Source organism: Pungitius pungitius, chromosome 7 (genome assembly GCF_949316345.1).
Source record: "Pungitius pungitius chromosome 7, fPunPun2.1, whole genome shotgun sequence".
Lineage (NCBI taxonomy): Eukaryota > Metazoa > Chordata > Actinopteri > Perciformes > Gasterosteidae > Pungitius > Pungitius pungitius.
This window is the reverse complement of record NC_084906.1, coordinates 12,102,387-12,120,816: the sequence shown is the minus strand read 5'-3', so window position 1 is coordinate 12,120,816 and position 18,430 is coordinate 12,102,387. Positions and strand designations below refer to the sequence as shown.

Below are 18,430 nucleotides of genomic sequence, written 5' to 3'. Positions count from 1 at the left end.
ACAGTTAAATATATCGACCACAGTTTCTTAAAGCATTGGCATTAAGAAATGTAAAATGTTGAAATGATATTGTAATATCTGTAGCTGTGAGTCATAAGAGTCCAAAGCAAAATGTCCTAACATACTTGGCTGCACGCACATAGATGTGCAGCTTCCTGAAACATCCTAAAAAACTGAAATAAGATGCAGCTGTTGAGGCTAAAGAAAGCTTAAGCAACGAAACCACTCATTACTCAAACACGCATAACAATCCGACCTGAAGCTTCAAACAGTTCATTGCGATATTCAACAAGCCCTCATAGGCCGAACAGACCTTCTGAGCCGAAATCACATTCTGGGATGTTTTGTTTAAACTGTTGTGCTCCCTACCTCGCTCCTACACATTAATGTGCAGTATCCAGCAGCGGCTTGTTGAGGCAGGAATGCGATGTAGGGACAAGCCGAACAATGAACTCATGAATGAGTCTGATCCTAAAACTCTGTGACTAGAACCTGATACCAATCAAATATGGTAGTAACATCAAGCTTCAACAACTGGATAATGAGTGTTTTGAGCATGGGGCACATCTGTTTGAAGGGGGGGATTTCCATTTCCGTCATAACTTTCTTTTTTTAATTACACCCATTTAGTATTGTTTCAGACCAGGCCGGGAGTTAGTTATTCTTAAATTTAGCATTGCATGCAGTTACATATGACCTTTTTAAAATATCGGTGCCCTTTAACCAGAGAGGATCATATAGTTTGTCTACATGACAAAATGCCTTAAATGCAATTGATAGGTTGTTTTTTTTCCTTCACTTTAGAAGATTGTATCTCCTTGAACAATGGGAGAAAGCCTTGCTCAGCAGCATTATGAGCGCCCATCACTGGCTCCTAGTTTCCTGAGTTCTGCAGTTAAACTGTGTGCTTTGGAGGGCCCACTGGGTGGGGAGGAAGGGGTTAAGGCTATACAGTTTATTTTGGGCAGGTGGGTGGAGGCTGTTGGAATGTGCCTGAGGGAGGGTGATAATGTGGCCATTGGGAACCCCAGATCCTCCGCACAGACGCTGAGTGCCTCTATCAGTTGGCAGCAGTTGGACCTTTTCCAAACGAAGAACGGCCTTTTCCTCTGTTACGTTCAAAGCCGTGACGTTTGTTACGTCACAATATCACTTCAGGCAGTGTCTATGTGCATCACAAGAAAAAAATGCCCCAATGTAAACAAAAAGTTGTATCAGTGAGTTCAAATGCAAAGTGCAGCAAGCAGATTGTGATCTAACTTCAACAAATGTATATATGATACGGTAAATCTACTTTAACTGGATAAACAAAGAACAATTTGGATGTTTGGTGCCATGTGGGTGAGGAAGCATGAAGGCAAACCCCTCGTGTGTGTGTGTGTGTGTGTGTGTGTGTGTGTGTGTGTGTGTGTGTGTGTGTGTGTGTGTGTGTGTGTGTGTGTGTGTGTGTGTGTGTGATATCAGCCAGCGCCCGATGTGCATTCCTGGTGGATCAGCCGGCTACCTTTTCTCTCAGCTGAAAGGTCAGACTAAATCAAGCTCGCCGTGTCCTATCTGGCGGTTGCAGCGTGCAGAGGAATTAATCCAAGGACAAAGATTAATGTGGATATCGGATGATGCCAGCATCGTTGCATTATTTTGTAAATGAAACTAATTTGTGCTGCGGGTGGAATGTTCTTTCAGCCTCAGCAGAGTTATTTCAGTGATAGTACTGCAACCCTTGAGCCCCTCCCCCCGCCCCCATACCAACCTGTTCTCACTCCCAACTCTTCAAATGCAGACGGTTGATCGGTGTGTCCCCTGGGTTTCATACGACTGAAGCACCCTCACATACCGTCACGGTAAACTCATCGAACGTGTTAGACGATCAGAGTGACTGAAGTGGAGTCCGTAATGGGCTCTGTGGAAGGGGACAAACTACTTTTGTTGCTTAGAAAAACCTCAAAAAGAAATATGTAATTGAGTAATCAAGCACAATCATGCAGCATTGTAATATGTATTGTCTTCATCTAGATGAGAACTAAATATTTTACCGTAGCTATGTTACTCATGTGATGCACTACTAGTTAGCATAGTTTGACAGTGAGCTTAGAGTTGTCCTGCTAATTATTTACTAATGGCTTTCTAGATAAACCTGTTGTCCAGCTGCTGGACTTCCAAACCCATGAATGTGAAATATGAGGGAATGAGTCTTGACTCTATTTTTTTGGAAGTACTTGTGCAATCTAGTTTTAATAATGTCGTGAAACGGGTGATATACATTCACATAACTTCCCCACTCTCCTGCCCCCTTTTATAAACAATGCTGTCCTCAGGCCAGAATGGGTCCAAAGGCCCTGCAGAGCCTTTGATGTCTCCTCTCCTGTGTTTCTGTCTGCTTTAACACCGGCAGCTGGGCAGATGGAGCCCAGATGGACAGTAAAGTAGGGATGTCTTTAAAAATTCATGGCACTCACCATGATCAGGGCGAGTGGAGGGGAGTTAGCATTAAACATTAAATTGCTCACACACACACACACACACACACACACACACACACACAGACTCATTGTGAGTTGGGGGAAGGGGCTGTTAGTGACAACAGGAAGTGTAGCTCGAATGAGAGCCAATTGGGAGCGACACTTATTGGGATTGCCCATCAGGTTTCTGCTGATACAGCTGTCTGATAAGTGCTCTTCAGGTTTATATTCCTCTGTAGTTTCTTTCCAGCCTTTTGATCTGCTGGAGGGTTGTATAAAAAAGGACGGACGATGTTGTCTTTGCATTTTATATGAACATGTGCATTTTTACAGCTGTAGATTTGTCTATTCAAAAATAAAGCTAAAGCAAAGGTCAAGAAAAATCTGCAGAATTTCTGTGAATTTATATAATTGAAGTATATGAAATTCTTAATTTATCTTGTGTTGACATCCTGGAATTAGTCCATTTTTTTCCATTTATCTGACGGTATGTTGTTTTCCGTCCTCAAATCGTCAAGCCTTTTTGCTTTTCACTGAAAACTATTTCGAGGAATTGTGATTCTACGTCTTCGCACGTCTTTGTAATTACTCAAGCAGCATTTTACACACTGTTTTTCTCCAATGCCTTAACTTGGCTGTAATCAATTATTTCTGAGTACATCTCAACAAACTCTTTGTGCACCTTGTAACCGTTGAGCTTGATTCTGCAGGAGTTCACTTTACCAGAACAGAGGAGTTTTCATTAAATTGATTTTTTTGGGCTTGTAAAAACATTTAGTGTAGACTGATCCTGTGTTCAAAATAAAAGAAATCGAGTTTAATAGGCCCTGTTCATGGCATGGGAACAAAAGGCCCACAACAAAGGTCGAGGCTGCATGAAAAGATCCCTTAAAGTCTTCCTGTTGAGTGGAGGAGGAACAGCAGTGGGTGTCACATAGGGAGCAGGAAAAGCTGCCGTTTCATTTATTCATACGTGTATCTCATTGTGCTCAGAGAAGCTGCCAAGTGGAATGAGTAGAATAGGCTTGTTTTGACTGTGAAGTTGTCCCAAGCATCATGGCTGTGTGCAGCATGCAGCATGCAGCACATAGCTGATGTCACAAACCGTACAGCCATGGGGATTCTAGAAATTGGCAAGCACTCAATATGAAGGCGGAGAGGGGGGTTGGAGCAGGAATGTAAACAAAGATTGCGTAGAGGCTGAGGCGAGCTCCTTCATCCTGTCTTTCTTTGGCTGCTGTGTTCTGTTGTGTGGATCTTATGGTTTTGCACGCTCCATCAAGCTTCCTCCTTGCATATTCACACAGAATGAGAAAATGATTATAGACTCATAATAAATATTTCATGATCTCTTCTAGTGCTTTGTGAGAATGGTGGTCTTCAGTTCGTCCTTTCTGGCCTTGCATCCTGATATAAGCGGGGATGCACTGAATGGTTGCGGTTGTCAACAAGCTAAACTCTTAAGTGACATCTTTTCATACTGCGACCCAGGGGAGGCATTCATTTGAACAAAAGCAGTGCATGTGTGTCGTTTCCTTCAGATGCTTTTGAAAAGGTGGCGTGTGCTGAAAGCTTTCATTCCTGAAAGAATCAATTAAGAAATAGGTCAAACACACATAAAGATGGTTTGCTGCATGCTCTCAAGGTCTTTGTAATCAATAGCTCAAACTTTATGTAGAGCTGGGTATGTTTTCTCATTCTTCCATGATGATATTTGACAACAATAGCCGTCCTTTTCTTGTCCGTATGAGTGAATGGGTGAGAATAATTTGTGGTCTGGGAATGGCTATGTTCTTAATACGGACACAAATAGTGTCCTCTGCATTTAGTTTTGACACGTCATAGCAAGAAAGCCACAGTGTAACTAATAACTCATAATGGCTGCATACTATTTCGAATTGTATTTTTTTTTCAAACACACAAACACAGGGACAGCTTTTACAGCTATATAGCAATTTTCACACTTAAATCATACTCGCAAGAATAAACAGCATATTTTTAGGTAACGCAGTTTGGGCCACTTCTTAAATTCTCCTGCATGCCCATTGACGCATTCATGCATTGTAAGTCACACACTATCCTGTTCCACTTGATTGTTTTGCTGATGGCAAGAAATGTAGTAATGTAATACTAGAGAGATTGATAGCCTGGATGGCTAAGGGTTCAGCAGCAGTTTGTATGCATACGTGGATACAGACACAAGGCCAAACTGCAGCCCGTCCACGTATGGATTTGTGCGCACTTCGCCAAGTGGCCGCGGCATGTAGCTCTCTGGTGGCCCATGTGGGCAGATATCTGCCCTCCATGGGGGTGAGTGTGACAGGTATGTTTTTTTAAGGCCCCCGTCCACCATTAAACTCCCTGCCGTGCCCATCCATCAGTCTGATTGCCGGAGCGGGGACTGGCCATGTGTCGGCACAATGAGCAGCGTAGGTCAAGGCCTGTTTTCATCCCTCTTGGGCCTGATTAAGGTTCTCTTGCATGTCTTCATCCTGTTTGTACACGAGCACCGTGACAGACCTTCGTCTGAACCCTCAGCTATCTATGTCCCCATCTTTCTGCGTTCAGACACAGGTGTCATAACTGGCGCTGAATAAATACCTTCATGCTAAAGCATTAGATTATTATCTGGGACAGCGGTTCCCAAGCGGTTTAGTGTCATTTGGAGATATACATCTTATGTAAAGCTATTTGTGAGGGAATTTACATTGTGCAAGGACCACCAAACAACTGTCGCCGAGTGCGGTACCAGTAATTTGCTCGCTCTCTTTCAACAAAGCTGATTTATAATCTTAAATCACTGTTACACCCACTTCCCCTCGTCGGCTCCGCACAGCTTTCCCGCGCCCGATTTGGGCATCCGTCAGTGCATTTCCACTCATTAGCAGTGCGGTTTTAAGCAGATCGCTTACAGCTACATACATCAAACTCTCGAGAGCCCTGGGAAAGCTCGCTGCTGCTTGTAGTTCTTATCCCAATTCACGGGGAAACGCCAGCTGACGCCAGCGGGCAGGAATGGATGTCAGCGCGGGATAGCTCTCATTCTGGTTTCATGTCCCGGTCATCATCAACTGGTTTTCACCTTTTCCTCGTGTCAGCACGGGATACTGTATCCCCAGTTATGTCGGACAGAAGCCATTTAAAAAAAGCTCCTTTGGAAAAGCCCTGCATAGAAGTCACAAGCCTCTGTCACAACTTCTCACACCATACCTAGGAGATCATTGGTGTACTAGCACATCGTGTGTATTCTGGTGTCAGGACAGCCGAGGGGTCTGTAAATAAAAGGGAAACATTGTTTACAACAAAGTGTTTTAAAACCTTTCCGTCCGGCTGGAGTGGAAACCAAACTGAGCTTCTTCTGCCACAAACCAGGGTGGAGTTCATCTTGAAAGATCGTGGACTTGTTGGGTTTCATTTGTTATATTTATTCAATAGCTATTCCTTTATCATTCTTACGGTCTTTCTACCTCACCTCGCGGTCCTTTATGTTTAGGTAGCAGAGATAAGGGGAGGTCAGATACAGTCAGTCACATCGTTGTTGCTGGTCTCATGAGGCCGTTGGCTCCTCATCCTCAGTCGATGGAGTGGATTTTACAACGTCATCTGGTCAATTAGGATTATGATGTGTTAATCCTGACTCGATCAATATAAAAACGTTGCTTGCGTCTGCAATCAATTATTGCTGTTTAGTGTGTGTGTGTGGGGGGGGGGCTGGCTGTAGTTTCTGCCACATTGCTGTCCTCTCGGATTACTAACTAGATTAGGTTTTGTCCAGATGAAAATTAAAATCCCATGAAAGTAATTTAGATTGCTTTCTGACAAAAGGTGGTGGCTAATTTTCACTTTTTGAAGAGCTGACCAGTTTTTAAATCTGTTTTTTGTATAACCTTTTGTAAGGCAAAGACTTCTTTTATAAATATTCTTTTTACAATATTAGGTCTTTTTGTTAAAATAATTTGCTTTTTCTTGCACCACACGTTTCATTTTTGTGATTTTTTTTCTACATTTGCTTTTTTGGCTCTTGACGGCTTCTCAAAAAAGAGGCGTGTAGTGATAGCCTGCATGTCCTGGGAAAGAAAAGGCACAGATAAAATGTCACACTCATTCCTGTATGCGTCAGAGCGCTGCTTTCATTGTTTAATTAACAGATGACTTCTGGAACGTTTCGTTCAAACGGCAGCAAAACAAAATCCTGCGCAACAATGAGAAAGGAAAACAAGACCATGGGATCGTCACTTCAACCAAATTCTTTTTGTATCATTTTCACTCAAGCAGAACAGAGATTATAAAAACGGGTGCAGTGTTTTTATAAAATCTGTAATATTAGCCAGTCCCACTCAAGTTACAGAAGGCTACGGCCCTTTTCAAGGGAACAGGCCCCATTGTACAGCGTTTGATTTATTTTTTGACAAGTCTATTTGTGTCGTAGATGATGTCAGGTTTATCATCATATCAAACCTTTTTAGATGAGTCTTGTATAAACTAGAAAATGCATTTCCTGCTGAAAATGCGTTGGAATGCAAGCTGAAAATAATTTCTAAAAGTTGCTTAAAGTACAGAAATGAAACCAGCTGAAATTATTCTAAACATTGCTGAAAGAATAGAAAAAGCTGAAATACACTTAAAAATGGCTGAAAATACAGAAATGAGAAAAGCTGAAATGAACTTGAAACAATTGCAAAAAAACTGAAATGGGAGAAGCTTCTATGAATTTGAAATCACAGAAATAATAAAAGCTGAAATTAATTTCAAAAAGTTGCTTAAAATGCAAAAAGCTGAAATTATTCAAAACATTGCTGAAAGAATAGAAAAAGGTGAAATACATTTAAAAATGGCTGAAAATACAGAAATGAGAAAAGCTGAAATGAACTTGAAACAATTGCAAAAAAACTGAAATGGGAGAAGCTTCTATGAATTTGAAATCACAGACATAAAAGCTGAAATTAATTTTAAAAAGTTGCTTAAACTGCAACAAGCTGAAATTATTCAAAACATTGCTGAAAGAATAGAAAAAGCTGAAGTACATTTGAAAAGCTGAAATGAACTTGAAAGAATTGGAAAAAACAGAAATGGCAAAATACAGAACGAAAAAAGCTTAAATTACTTATAAACATTGCTGAATCTTTTTCATTCAAACTAAATGAACTTGGTAAATGGACGTGTACAACGCTTTGCTAGTCTTCTGACTACTCAAAGCGCTTTAATACTAGATGACATCTCTCACCCATTAATACATTGATGTCACAACCTACCATACACAGTGGCACCTGCCCATTTGCACAGAATAAACAAGACAGGAGAAGATCCTGGCAACAAGTCAAAATAAAATATAAAAATCTTTTTGCAAATAGTGTAGAAATTACCAAGAGCTTTGTGGCGGTCCCATCAAAAACGCCCCTGGATACTTCCGGATAAGTTAACAGTCATGTCTTGATGATGTCATAGAGATGCGCGGTTTTGTGAAATAAAGATGGACGCATACAGCGCCAATGACTAAAATAAGTACTAAGTGTTTCACTTGGACAATTAAATGTTAGTGGACACACACAAATACTACAGCCCCCATCTCGATTACAATTGTTCACTCCTCAGTGCGCAGTTTCGCCCACCAGCGGACCCCCTCCTCCCCCCCTAACCCCGGCTGGCCCACCGTAACTTTTGACTTGCTTATTAACTGACGGACCTTCTTGCGGTCCGATGAAGGTTATTAATAGTATATTAGGTTGACGCTTTGTTGCGTAAAATAAAGACCAAACGATCTCCTGTCATTCGCGTAAGAAAACAAACTCACGTGTCTGCAGCTCAATCACCGAAGGAACAACGTCACGCCACTCCCCGTAACTTTTGACGTGCTTATTAACCTACGGACCTTCTTGCGGTCCGCGAAAAGGTTATTAATAGTATCACTCGCGTAAAAAAATAAACTCACGTGCCTGCAGCTTAATGACAACACCGAAGGAACAACGTCACAACCACGGTTTAAGTCTCCAGCGGGGAGTAGCCTCGTTAGCAGTTTAGCTAGCTAGCAATCTAGTACTTATGGCTCTCACATGTCTCAAATATCTTACGGTCCAGCCTCCACATTACTTACGGTCTGCTCATCCCGGGTCTCCGTCCCAACTCACGACACGCACGTCCACACGTACCGTTATCTAACCACGGTTAAACCTGCACGTCCCTGAGCTGCGTCTTTATGGCCATCGATCAACAGCTGATCGCTAATTAGCTCGCAGTGAAGAGAGTGAAGAGATTTAGACAAAATCCACACCTCAAACAAATGCTTCCTGGAGCAAAACTATTTGGAGTAGCCAAAAAATAATGACATTTTGAGAGACACAAGACTCTACCGAACGTTTGAGTGTAGTTTTTATGTCTCTATGTGTTTTAAAACTGCTCAAACAGCCGTTTACAAAAAGTGTACCGGCTGTGTTTTTTTTTTTAAATGTCGGCAGATTTGTATGGAAGCGTATGGGGCTCGGGGCAGACTTTGTCTCACAACCAGGCTCCTCACGCAAAAAGTAAATAACTCTGACATTCCAAACTTATACGAGTCCAACCAGCACAAGCACGGCTAATGTTTTCTTTTTAAATGAAGGCTGAAAAGTGAATATTGTGGCCGTAAAGATAAAAGTGCCTCTTTTTTTTTTACTGAATCCTCACACGGCGCTCACTCTAAATCGCGGGACAATCCGGAAAACTCCACTCTAAATTCGAAAGAAACCCCAAAACTAATGAAACATAATTAGTGTTTATGAAAAAACTATAATAGATATCAACAAGCTGTTTTTTTTATAAAATTGTTAAGACTTGTGTCAACATTTTAAAGTTTAAATGGTGTCTCTAGCTGAAAGATTGGAAAAGCTGAAAAAGTTGAAAGTTGAAGAAGTTTTGAAAGGATTTGAAAATTTAATCCATTAGGAAACCATGTTAAAAAGGTTGAAGATATTAATTTATATTAATTCAATTATAAGAGCTAAAAAGCTGAAAAGTCATAGCACCCCTCCCCTGAATGAGCTGAACATTTTAATATTTGAATGGTCTTAATAGCTGAAAGTGTGAAGGAGTTGAAAGGTGCGGCGGAAGAAATAGAATAATATGAAGAAGATGAACTAGAAAATGCATTTCCTGCTGAAAATGCGTTGGAATGCAAAAAGCTGAAATTAATTTCAAAAAGTTGCTTAAAGTACAGAAATGAAACAAGCTGAAATTATTCTAAATATTGCTGAAAGAATAGAAAAAGCTGAAATACATTTTAAAATGGCTGAAAATACAGAAATGAGTAAAGCTGAAATGAACTTGAAACAATTGCAAAAAAACTGAAATGGGAGAAGCTTCTATGAATTTGAAATCACAGAAATAAAAGCTGAAATAAATTTCAAAAAGTTGTTTAAAATGCAACAAGCTGAAATTATTCTAAACATTGCTGAAAGAATAGAAAAAGCTGAAATACATAAATGAGAAAAGCTGAAATGAACTTGAAAGAATATCAAAAAAACAGAAATGGGAGAAGCTTCTATGAATTTGAAATCACAGAAATAATAAAAGCTGAAATTAATTTCAAAAAGTTGCTTAAAATGCAACAAGCTGAAATTATTCTAAACATTGCTGAAATAAAAAAGGCTGAAATACATTTAAAAATTGCTGAAAATACAGAAATGAGAAAAGCTGAAACGAACTTGAAAGAATTGGAAAAAACAGAAATGGGGGAAGCTTCTATGAATTTGACAAAATACAGAACTAATAAAAGCTTAAATTACTTCTAAACATTGCTGAATCTTTTTCATTCAAACTTAATGAACTTGTACACCGCTTTGCTAGTCTTCTGACAACTCAAAGCGCTTTAATACTAGATGACATCTCTCACCCATTAATACACTGATGACACAACCTACCATACACAGTGGCACCTGCCCATGTGCACAGAATAAACCAGACAGGAGAAGATCCTGGCAACAAGTCAAAATAAAATATAAAAACATTTTGCATGGTTGGTGAGTGCCTCAAAAGTTTGCAAATAGTGTAGAAATTACTGAAAGCTTCGTGGCGGTGCCATCAAAAACGCTCCTGGATACTTCCGGATAAGTTAACCGTCATGTCTTGATGATGTCATAAAGATGCGCGGTTTTGTGAAATAAACATGGACGCATACAGCGCCAATGACTAATACAAGTACTACGTGTTTCACTTGGACAATTAAATGTTAGTGGACACACACACAAATACTACAGCCCCCATCTCGATTACAATTGTTCACTCCTCAGTGCGCAGTTTCGCCCACCAGCGGACCCCCTCCTCCCCCCTAACCCCGGCTGGTCCACCGTAACTTTTGACGTGCTTATTAACTGACGGACCTTCTTGCGGTCCGATGAAGGTTATTAATAGTATATTAAGTTGACGCTTTGTTGCGTAAAATAAAGACCAAACGATCTCCTGTCATTCGCGTAAGAAAACAAACTCACGTATCTGCAGTTCAATCACCGAAGGAACAACGTCACGCCACTCCCCGTAACTTTTGACGTGCTTATTAACCTACGGACCTTCTTGCGGTCCGCGAAAAGGTTATTAATAGTATCACTCGCGTAAAAAAATAAACTCACGTGCCTGCAGCTTAATGACAACACCGAAGGAACAACGTCACAACCACGGTTTAAGTCTCCAGCGGGGAGTAGCCTCGTTAGCAGTTTAGCTAGCTAGCACTCTAGTACTTATGGCTCTCACATGTCTCAAATATCTTACCGTCCAGCCTCCACATTACTTACGGTCTGCTCATCCCGGGTCTCCGTCCCAACTCACGACACGCACGTCCACACGTACCGTTATCTAACCACGGTTAAACCTGCACGTCCCTGAGCTACGTCTTTATGGCCATAGATCAACAGCTGATCGCTAATTAGCTCACGGCGAAGAGAGTGAAGAGATTTAGACAAAATCCACACCTCAAACAAATGCTTCCTGGAGCAAAACTATTTGGAGTAGCCAAAAAATAATGACATTTTGAGAGACACAAGACTCTACCGAACGTTTGAGTGTAGTTTGTATGTCTCTATGTGTTTTAAAACTGCTCAAACAGCCGTTTACAAAAAGTGTACCGGCTGTGTTTTTTTTTTTTTAAATGTCGGCAGATTTGTATGGAAGCGTATGGGGCTCGGGGCAGACTTTGTCTCACAATCAGGCTCCTCACGCAAAAAGTAAATAACTCTGACATTCCAAACTTATACGAGTCCAACCAGCACAAGCACGGCTAATGTTTTCTTTTTAAATGAAGGCTGAAAAGTGAATATTGTGGCCGTAAAGATAAAAGTGCCTCTTTTTTTTTTACTGAATCCTCACACGGCGCTCACTCTAAATCGCGGGACAATCCGGAAAACTCCACTCTAAATTCGAAAGAAACCCCAAAACTAATGAAACATAATTAGTGTTTATGAAAAAACTATAATAGATATCAACAAGCTGTTTTTTTAATAAAATTGTTAAGACTTGTGTCAACATTTTAAAGTTTAAATGGTGTCTCTAGCTGAAAGATTGGAAAAGCTGAAAAAGTTGAAAGTTGAAGAAGTTTTGAAAGGATTTGAAAATTTAATCCATTAGGAAACCATGTTAAAAAGGTTGAAGATATTAATTTATATTAATTCAATTATAAGAGCTAAAAAGCTGAAAAGTCATAGCACCCCTCCCCTGAATGAGCTGAACATTTTAATATTTGAATGGTCTTAATAGCTGAAAGTGTGAAGGAGTTGAAAGGTGCGGCGGAAGAAATAGAATAATATGAAGAAGATGAATAAGTCGGAATAAAGATTAGAAGAACAATACTTGGAATGCTTGAAGCATTCCAACTAATAAAAAAGCCATCGTGAATACAGTGATCAGCTATGTGAACCTAAAGCTGAAGGACCATTTTCACAAACTGTAATTCTATCGTTGATTTCATCTCGTTTCTAGGGTTTTTCTTCTACAGTCCACCTCCGAGGCATAAGATTTAGCTTTACAAAGGTGGAGGATCACCGTGGGATTTCACAATGTGCTCCAGCTCAATATTTTCTTTGTGGGAGCATGGAGGCCATGCCATGCGGCTGGTTGTGGTTGCTTTGGTGCATTAATGACACCCATAAAGGGGCTTTGGCCTGGAACAATGCTGTGTTTGAATATGGCTGATCATGTGTTCACGAGCTGCATCAAGACCCCCCCAATCCCTCTCCCTGCTAGTCATACACTCCCCTCCCCCTCTCTTTAATGATTACAAATTGGCTCTCTGAAACCCCCCACCCATCATTGCATCAGTCTTTTTTTAAGAGTTGACCTGTAATCTTTCCTATATGTTTACCACAAGCTGACCTTTCGTATATGAGACTAGCTAACCATTAACATCAGGTAAAACCAAATATTTTCATCCTAATCTCTTTCATGGCGAGAAAAAAACAACAACTCATGGACCAAGATTTATATTAATTGTGCAACTGGTCGTCCAGCTTTGGGTGAAAGGGGAATTGGTGACGATGTGAACCTGATTTCTTCTGAAGAATTTTAAGACTTCCCATTGAATGACAAAAATACTATGCCAGGGATTAACCACGCCTCATGGTTTTATTTCCATACCCTAAAAAAAGAAACCTTATACCTGTCATGAAATAAACATTGTGGCAGAAGAGTTTTTAGATTTTAAAAGTCTGCCTAACAAAGTGGCTTCAAAGTGTATTTTAATGTTACGGTTTTGGATCAGCGTGCTTTGCTGTAGCTTCTTTGAGAAGCTATTTCCACCTCACAAATACATTTTCAAGCCTATAGAAAATGTAAAAGAATAAACTAATTGTTGTCTAACTGTGTGTGTCTTCCTCACACTTTTAAAGTTCCATTAGTCTGTTTGTGTGCATATTTTTGTGTGTGTGTGTGTGTGTGTGTGTGTGTGTGTGTGTGTGTGTGTGTGTGTGTGTGTGTGTGTGTGTGTGTGTGTGTGTGTCAGCTTCACCTCCGGGTGGTTGGCAGGTGTAAATGAGCATGCAGACGATAGCCCGGCCTCCTCTCAGTTTTGGTTTTTAGTTGCAAAGCCGCTATGTGACACTTGTGTCCCTGGCTCGCTGACTTCCATTTGCTTCACTGGTGAAGGGAGCCTCCCCCTGCTGCTCTTTGGTTACTGATTGTTTGCGGTATAGAAAAACACTTTGTTGTCCGGTCTTTTAATAATTCAACTCCGGACGAGTTCTCGCTGTCCTTCCCGCACAGCCGGGGTAGGAAGTGATGAGACAACAGCCATCATGTGCACTGTGTGGCTGTGAGCTCGGACGTCAACTTCATATCTTTTTCATATGTGATTCTTGCTCCAATTTTCTTTTTAAGGTGTGTAAACCACGTTTTAAATAGTAAAGTGCAAGAACCCATCCGGCTCAAACAAATCTGGAGTCCGTGCTGCTGTTTTAATGGGCTTTTTCTGTTGTTGGGGATTTGGTGAAGGGGCGTTAACTGGTTCCCGGCATTACCAGTTGGCCCAGTTTCTAGTCGTTTATCAAGTTCCTTGTCGTTTATCTGCATAGCAGCGCCTTAATCGCGGAGCAGTGCCCGCCCCTGTGCACACACACTATAGGCATGAAAACCAATAGAAGTATGGAACACCTACCTCAGCGTGATAAAGCGCGTGTGTGTGTGTCATGAGTATAATGTAGAGATACTCAGAATGAGTGGGTAGCTGCTAGAAGAGTGACAAAGACAGGACATAAAAAAAACAAAGAACAAAGAGAAAAAAGCCCCGAGGAAACATTGAGACCAAAACAGAGAAAATGTTTGATATATGATGATGGCAGTTGTGGTGCCGGTTGGACAAGATCCTGGTTGCTTTCATTCAACCAGGTGTCTCGCTACGATGATGTCATCATCACCCATATAGCTCTCCATAATGCATCTGGTCCATTACCAGCCGCGTTTTGAGACGCAGGTCGAGATGTTTGAAACTGAATCTAGTGTATGAAGAGCAATGTGTGGATTTGAAGCTACTGGACAAACCTTGAGCTTTAGAGCTCTGTCTTAAACATTGACTTTGAAAATGCTCTTATGTTCCCGTTCTCATGGTATTTGATCAAGATGCTTTCCTCAGTCAGTCAGCCCCATCAATCCAACTACTGACATTATTTGTACTGAAAGTATTTGGATAATTGTTGTTTTATTGTGCTTTTCGGGAAAAGTCTGTATTAAATTAGGTAAAAAGTACTTGTAGGACATGGACATAGTAGGACATACTATGAGGACATTTCTTTTGAAAGGCAATTTCCCATGTTAATTATTTGAGAGTTTTCCAGTTCTTCCCAGTTATTTGATTGTATTTGTCTGTGTAGGCTAAAATCACATTGCTAACAGAAACCTGGAAACAAAGAACCCCCTGAATCAAGAAAGGAGAGGTGTCAGTCAGTCCATCCCAAATACTGGCTGTTTTTTCGCGGGGGAACCTTCAATAGTTATACTGTACGCCCGAAACATGGCGTAAGAAACACAAGGTGAGATTTTAGATTGTAGTCACATGTGCATCAATACAAAGAAGGATACCGTGTCCCCGATAACCGGCAGTACTGAATGAGACCCGAAACTGGATATGCACCCGTAGGGGGGGGGGGGGGCGGGTACTGTGAGCGTGCTTACACTGTAGATTCTGAAGGGTGACATCCCCTTCGGTTGGCAGGGAAACGGTGAAACTGATCAACACACTGCCGTGTCCACGCTGTTGCGCTGCTGCTTGCGTGGTCTTTAATTGCTGCAGAGGGACGGATGAGAATCTCCAGGTTCGATGGTCCCCTCTGTGTGGCCTCACATCGGTTGGTGACATTATCGTAGAGCGTCGTGGTTAAACTTCTTCCGGCTGGTTCTGCCATTTTCTCCGTGCCACGTTGCCACATCTGAAGCGTTCGGCCCCTTGCTTCCTTGTGTCAGTGCTCCCACCACACCGCTGGGGAAGTGTTTGTTTGTGTGATCAGGACAGAAGGAGCGGTGGTGGAGAGCCAATAAAACAACATGGGGGGTTGGGGGGGTGTTTAGGGAGTAATTTCAAAGATTTATGGTACGGCACTTCACAACATGCATGCATCCTGTAATTACAGCCCCCTCCTCCACTCCTTGCCAGCAGGCCTGTACATTAGTCAGCATCCCCCACCTCAACCCTCATCATTCCCTGCTCTGTCCCCCCTACCGAAGACTGCAAGATCTCATGGTGTCACTAATGAGGGTGAAAGCCACAATGAGGGGCAGTCTGTTAGTGGTCAGAGGCCACGACTGTCACTAATCCTACCAGACTTCAGCCTGACGAGCCTTTCCTTCTCAATGCGTCTGGCTCGGTGCTTCAAACCAAACGCAGAGTGGCTGACTGCAGTGTTTTTTAAAATTTTTATTCACCCTGACTTGTCGTTTAGCAAGGAAACTTAATATAAAACAGTCAAATGCCATTTATTATGTCATTTTGTTATATTTAAAAAGACAACACATGTGTCACATTGTTGTGTCTGTGTAGTAGTACAGTGCAGTTTCACAGTTTCCCCGTGACCTCAAAGAGGTACCATGTGACATATGTAGGTATAACGCCTCGGCTACGATGCCGACGCCACTCCTCTGCTTTCCCACCCACGGTGGAGCACCTGTTAGCATCAGGTGTGACACATACATAGAAAAGACGTTCGACAATGTTTTTCACTACCACACAGGCAAACTGGGCTGGGAGAACTCTTCAATGGCCTCACTGTAGCACCCCGAGTTGGCGCCCCACTTTAACTGCCACCTTCCATCGAAGGTTTCCTGAGCCCAGGGCCTCGCTAGCAGCTGGACCCACATCAGGTTCTCATCATTCAGACCGGTCCACAGCAATTCCTTAAGTCTCTCTCATTCTCTGTCTTCTCTTCTCGTGATCAGAGGGAAAACTCAATGTTATTTGACGAGAGAGGTCTTAACCTATTCAATGTTCCACTTGTTATTCAGATTCATTACGTGACCCCCCCCCGGCATTCCTCTGCTTTGTTATGCAATATTAGACCTTAATTAAATCATAAATTGTTGCTTATTTTGACTAATCAAAAATCTGTCTCCCTCCTCCACCGCTACACAGTTGTATGAACTGGACAGGGACCCGAAAAGAAAAGAGTTTCTGGATGACCTCTTCAGCTTCATGCAAAAAAGAGGTATGTAACTGTTGGGCCGTGTGTTTGTTTGCTAACAAAAACCTGCATCAGCAGACCGCATGTAATCTAAGTCATTAGAGTACACCCAAATCCATTCATGGTTATCTCTATGAGGTGCATTATATTCACTCACTTGATCTGCAGTCAGTGTCATACAGAGACTTTTAATAGTCAGATGACCCCGCCCCGTTCACCTCCCCTTCAGACACATGACACAGCACCTTCCGCTCATCTTTCACTCACATGAGCGGATGCTTTTTCGTGGACGATGGGTTTTATGGGTGCAAAGCCACTCATTGTTCCCAGGCTATAACTAGAACGGACACAGCGTATCAATGCCTCGGAATAGATTGATTAACCTTTCCATCCTGCAGCTTGTCCACACACACACACACACACACACACACACACACACACACACTCTGTCTCAACCACCACCTGGGATCTGCACACTGCTGACACACACAACATCACACCTGTGAATTGAGCCAAAATGTTCTGTTGATGTAAACAAGTTACTGTCATATTCAAGGAACCAGAACATTCATTTTTTATTCGTATGTGCTGGGGCCAGATTTCTAAGGATCTTTCACTTTTTCCTTCGCTCATAAATACCAAACAGACTTTTACATTTGACAAGTTGAATTTATAGATGGCATAATGAGAACAGCAGGTAATAGTTTCCATGAGAAATCAGACGCGCTCATAACTGGAAACCGTATTAAATGTCATGTGTTCGGATGGGCCAAAATGTGAGGTCTGCTCTATGAGAGTGACATCTGCAGGTCGTATCGATAACCGAGGCATCCCTCCTTCATCAGCTAATCTAGGAATGATCTTATTTCTTGTCAAACATGGGCCTGGATGTTTGGCTTCAGTCTCAGTCGGTGACCAGAATAAGGAATAAGCTGAGAAAAGGACATTCGTCAAAGATAAATGTTGATTAGGTCTTTTCTTATTTCTGTCTCATACTCGTCATCTCTCTTCTGAAGATAAGAACACAACTTTGTCAGGTTGAGTTACGTCAACCAGAGATACACTGGGTTGTCAAACACATTTAAGCATGTTTGTTTGAATGTTATTTTCTACTAATGAACACATCATAAGATTCACCCCAATGAATGGACAGGTTCTTCTTCAGTGAACTTTGCTGAAAATATAAGGGGAATAAATAAAAATAAAAAAGATAATCCGAATCTCCTTTTACAGTGCTTTCATATGTTTTCCCTGTGTGTGTGTGTGTGTGTGTGTGTGTGTGTGTGTGTGTGTGTGTGTGTTATTACAGGAACACCAGTGAATCGTATTCCCATCATGGCCAAGCAGGTCCTGGATCTGTACATGCTCTACAGGCTGGTGACAGAGAAGGGCGGCCTGGTTGAGGTTATCAACAAGAAACTGTGGAGGGAGATCACCAAGGGACTCAACCTGCCTACCTCAATCACTAGTGCCGCCTTCACCCTCCGCACACAGTCAGTACACACACACACACACACTGTTAGACAAAGCCACACAGGCCTGTAAACAAAACTCCTTTTCAGCCATTCTACTGAGCAGTTTTGTTTAGTGTAATCCTGCTCAGATTAGAGATTAACTAACTACCTAACTAATTTGAGTTTTTGATACTTTAGTCCACTCACATCTCAAATTCCTGTAATAGTTTTTGCTCTGTAATTTTAAAAATGTGAAGCTGCTGGCTTTCAGATGTCAACAACCATCTGGTTTGGCCAATTGACTGTTTGAAGTCATTTCCTGTTGTTGGCTCACATTACAGTACTTTCTTACACTTAATTAGCTTCACATGGAGCCCTGCTCATTAGAAAGATTCAG

The 18,430-nt window shown here is 41.6% G+C and overlaps 1 protein-coding gene across 2 annotated transcripts in view; it reads left to right on the top strand.

The window, feature by feature from the left end:
• The window catches only part of arid3a (AT-rich interactive domain 3A), a 40,257-nt gene that overhangs the window by 13,560 nt on the left and 8,267 nt on the right, over window positions 1-18,430 (top strand). For both annotated transcript variants that reach the window (XM_037469075.2, XM_037469074.2), the window contains exons 4-5: window positions 16,531-16,603; window positions 17,889-18,072. In XM_037469075.2, the coding sequence (XP_037324972.2) occupies window positions 16,531-16,603; window positions 17,889-18,072 (257 nt within the window). The remainder of the gene's footprint in view (window positions 1-16,530; window positions 16,604-17,888; window positions 18,073-18,430) is intronic.